Below are 4821 nucleotides of genomic sequence, written 5' to 3'. Positions count from 1 at the left end.
TGGAAAACTCATTCCTTTATTTGAGAGTTGAAGTGGGAGGGAATGAAATAAGTAGAAGAGAATACTCATTCCTTTCTATTCCCTTAAAACCTCAAATTTTCATTCCCCTTGAAATTGGGAGGAATGAGAGGGAATGAAATTAGATTTAATAATTTTTTTACTTAAACTCCCAAAATACCCCTATATTTTCAACACTTTATTTTAAAATTGGGGTCTGATAGTAATATTGTCATAAAATGATTTCATTCCATTCCCTCCATTTTGATCCCAAACAAGATTACTTACATTCCATTCATTTTCATTTCTTTATTTTAAAACATCCAATCAATGTTACTTAATTTCATTTTATTCCATTCTTTTCCATTCATTTCCCTTACTTAAATACATTAGATTCATTTCTATTTCTTTATGATCATTCCATTCTATTCTCTTATGAACTCCCAAACAAAGCCTAAGGTTATAACCAATTTTGTTTCTAAACTTTGTCTTTTATTTATTATACAAATGTGAAATTAGTAAACATGTATTTAATTACGTAGGAGGGTCAAAACCTTTTTAAAGTTTTTTGCTAAATAGGGATATAATTTATAGAGAAATCATAAAAATAATAAATACAACTTTTTTTCCCCTTTTTATTGTTTCACTTGAGAATACCATGGAAGGAAGGTGATGCCGCACTAAAGCAAGAAAATTAAAAATTAATTTTTAAAAAAGAAGCAGAAGTGAAATGGCATTATGGGCTTTATACTTTATAGCATAATAAAGATATTGTTGGAACTTGGATCTTGATTCCAAAAATTATATGCTTTCGTCATTGCAAGAATGCAAAACGTAAGCTGAAAGTGCATGGAGGACTTCCCTGAAGGTTACGAAATTCAAAATCTTCTTCAGACCAATCTAGCTACTCGTATTCTAGAACCTGGACTCCAGTATTTTTTTAAGAGCATCACGCACATGCTAATTAAGGAATCTCATATTGATTAGATGTTTGCATGGTTATGGGATTAGTATAATTTGTTCGGCACCTTCATTTAATTAATAGCTTTTTGGGCAGGTTGTAATTTATCAAGATTAAAAAATTCATTAGTTGAAAAATGACTATGATTATATTATATGAACTTTCTTATCCCATCATGTTGGCACTTAAAATTTGAAAAATAGAGTGCACATTTTTTTTTCTTTTTTTGTATAATTTAATAATTACAACAGAACTAGGAAATACCAACTAGTTGGAGTTCGCGTATTCACATTAAATTTACTAAGTCATCAAGTGGCAAAAGTGAAATGAGAAACCAGATTTGAATAGTATGTTTATTAAGGTGAAATGAGAAATCATATTTGACGGGCTCAATTAGTTGACTGGTAAAGTGATACTCTATATATTTTATTCGGACCTTCACTGTAGTTTTGAATACCATATCCATGTTTCATCATGCAATCTTACTGCTTATATGACAACATATCTTCTTGTCTAGCAACCATGGTGCTGACAACCCATTTTATAAATGACTTTTTGTTCTAATTATCATCATCTTCTTCTTAGTCATCCTTTATCAGCCACACATTTCAAAGAGTCAGAAAAAAATAACAATTTGGCATCCCCTGTAACAAAATCGACTGAGAGAACTTCCATTGAAACAGTTTTACTTGTTAGTTTTTTAATTAAACCAACCGTTTATGTAGTTATGTAGCAGTTAACCTAACAAGTTCCACATACCAACGACATTAACTTGAGCAAAGAAGAAACCCCTCCCCCTAAAAAAAAGAAAAGAAAAAACCTATCTCTCCCTCTCTCTCTCTCTCTCTCTCTCTCTCTCTCTCATATAAACAGTAAAACGTGAGATGATATTAAATCAAAAAACATAAAACTGAGTCACAACATTTCAAAAACAATAATACATTATGATTAAACAGCTAGCAACTATTTCTCTCAGTCATAAGAAATGAGGATTAAGTTCAAAACAACATATATTTCAGGAAATTGTTGAGATAATAATATGCTATAAAATAGGAAATACATGCCAAACATTAGAACTACGTTGTTGATCATGTCCAACAATATTGGTAATACATCTCAGATGATAAATTGGTGCAATTAGCCAAAACGAAGATTTTGAAAAAGCTCATCTAATTAGAGTAACCCAATCGAAGTTCCAAATCTAAATCCTCCTTTGAGTCACCAAGGACACCAATTTCCAAGTCTAACCTGACAATCTCAGACTTCTTCAAAATCTTGCACTTGTCTTCTTGCTTGAAACGATCCAATGATTTTTCATTCTTCATATTAGTCAAATCCATGCTTTTGTGACTCAAAGAATCAAAGAGGTTACCAACTAAACCCCATTTTTTCACTTCACCAGCTGCAGAAGCTGAAGATGGTGTAGTGAATGGAGAAAGAGAGGGAGAAATCAAAGATGGTAAAGAGGAAGCAAATGGGGTGAGCCTAGTTGAAGTAGATGATAATGATGATGATGAGAACTTAGGGTTAGGGTTAGATTTATAGTTAAGGTTGAGCATAGGGTACTGACCGTCTCTTGGGGGTGACGACTGTCTCAGCCTAGCTCTGTCTCTTCTATGAACATTCATGTGGCCACCAAGAGCTTGAGCAGATCTGAATTCCCTCTTGCAGAAGCTACATATGTAAGATTTTGGAGGCCATGAAAACCCATTAACATAATCATCTCCATAGCTTTGGATATCACTGTTCAGTGAATCTTTAGGCATGTTTTTGTTGTAGTCGTTGTTGTTGTTGTTGTTGTTGCAGTATTTAATGGCTTTAGCGCCAATAATTTGGTCTTTTAAGCTGTTGCTCAAGTTGTTCCTTTCCATGGTTGCTTTTGATTGAGTCAGGCCTAGCAAGATCAAAAAGACAATAACTGTCTCACTCACATCAAATCAATTAGAAAAGAGAACATCTCTTTCAAAAGTTGAGAGAGAGAGAGAGAGAGATTATAAAAGAAAAGTAACTGACCTAGAGGAAAACGGTGAGGGCAGAGAGTTGTGTTCTTAATTTTTTAGAGAGTACTGGTTAAAGCTTGCAACAGAGCCCATAAAAATCCTATATGTTTGGTCAATACTCACTACTACTAACTATATATGTTGTAGTCGTTGTTGATAATAATCGAAGAACTAGTGGATATCCTTTACTTACTTGACTATTTGTGTGTTTGTTTAGCGGTTCTAAACAAAATGAAGGGTTAAGACCAGATGGGCTGGTCTCTATGAGGTAAGCTAGGTCTTGAGCATACGTTGCGCCTTGATAGGGTATAAAAATAGGAGAGAGAAATTACGTTCGTAATTTTCTTCAGCCAATTTGTTATTCACTATCTTTTGAGCACAAAAATCTTATTCTTTGATGGGTGTTGATTGTTTTTTCATATCCAATAGAGTGTACACTTTTTTATGTCATATCCACCCCAGTGTCGTGTACAAAACACTGATAAAAATACCTGGTGTGAAACATTTTACGTCCAAGATTGTAAAACAATAAATAGTCTTCTTCTATAGTCATTTGTTTGGACATGGTTCGGATTTACTCACATCTTGACCATTAAAAAGGCTGTGTCACCTTCTCGGGTTGCTCATAGTAATTAAGGCTAACTCGGCGAATGACCTATGCAAAGAAGAAACTAGTAGAGATAATGATGATCTCAGCATGAGGAATCAATAAATTCACAAGCAAATCATGCTCTGAGATTAGTGTCAACTTATTTATCAACTATTGTAATTAATTTTTTTTTTTTTTATAATTTATAAACAAATTACTATAATGGTTTAGAAAAAAAAATTACTATAATGAAACATGTGTCAATACTAGGAAAGGCTAAGTATTCTTAAAAAAATGTATTAATATACTATTAGATTATTCTTGATATAATTCTTATCATCGAGTACCCTTTGATAATATGTACTCATGAAATGCAAGATAATCTTAAAGAAAATGTTAAAAATATTGTCAATTTTACTATAAAATATATATTCATAAACTAATATGTCAATTAACGTGATTGAATCACTTTTTTTATTTTTTTATTTTAAGTTGACATTTGATTAGTTTGTAAGATGTACGTAGAATATGTTTTTACACTCCCAACATATCTCATGCCTGAAAGAGTTCAGTACTCTTCGTACTAAATTATATGAATAACAATTAATAAAGCAATGAATAACAATTATCCATTTAAAAAACAAACAAACATGCCTTGAAGATGGAGGACTTGCTTTTAAAGGCATTAAGCTGATAGACGGACAGGTCCTAACAATCATGCAACCAGTGACAATGGCTGAGGGGAGAGATTGATTAGTGATTATCTTCTGTGGAGCCAGAGAATTTGTGACCCCGATCCACTTTACATTAGGACCCAAGGCCCGAGCCGAGAAGAGGCATTGCCGAGGACATACAATGAAAGTCCAAATAACCTTGAGATATAGCCGAGGATGATTCTGTCCTCGGCATCCCAAAGCGCTCATGAAAGAAATGGCAAGAACGGTATAGGAATAGTTTAGGGAAAAGCCGAACATATCCACATTGATGGAAAAAGGACCCTTGGACAATTTGGCGACAAAGGACAAAGGAAAGGCTGCCATTACTGCAATTAAATACTCTGCACCTGACAGAGCAATGCTTTTCAGTTTTTACAACTACTCCCAATCACTTTGAGTATGGGCTGATGGGACAAGTATCAGCCCTGGAATGCTAAACCTACATGTGGACGTTGGAAGAATGGTAAAGGCTAATATAACAAGGAAAGAGAAGCAATTCAGGGAAGAGGAGGACAAATCGTCTCCCAGACCACGGAGCCCTAAAAAAGGAGAATAATA

General features: G+C 33.6%; 1 protein-coding gene across 1 annotated transcript; it reads right to left on the bottom strand.

Moving 5' to 3' along the window:
* Nucleotides 1-2127: 2127 nt before the first annotated feature.
* Nucleotides 2128-2829, bottom strand: LOC115994207 (transcriptional regulator SUPERMAN-like). Its single transcript, XM_031118267.1, has one exon. The coding sequence runs from the start codon at nucleotides 2827-2829 to the stop codon at nucleotides 2128-2130; it is 702 nt and encodes a 233-aa protein (XP_030974127.1).
* Between the last annotated feature and the right edge of the window lie 1992 nt (nucleotides 2830-4821).

The sequence above is a fragment of the Quercus lobata genome, chromosome 6 (genome assembly GCF_001633185.2).
Source record: "Quercus lobata isolate SW786 chromosome 6, ValleyOak3.0 Primary Assembly, whole genome shotgun sequence".
Lineage (NCBI taxonomy): Eukaryota > Viridiplantae > Streptophyta > Magnoliopsida > Fagales > Fagaceae > Quercus > Quercus lobata.
The sequence above is the reverse complement of the archived record's forward strand: the minus strand, read 5'-3'. Positions and strand labels throughout refer to the sequence as shown.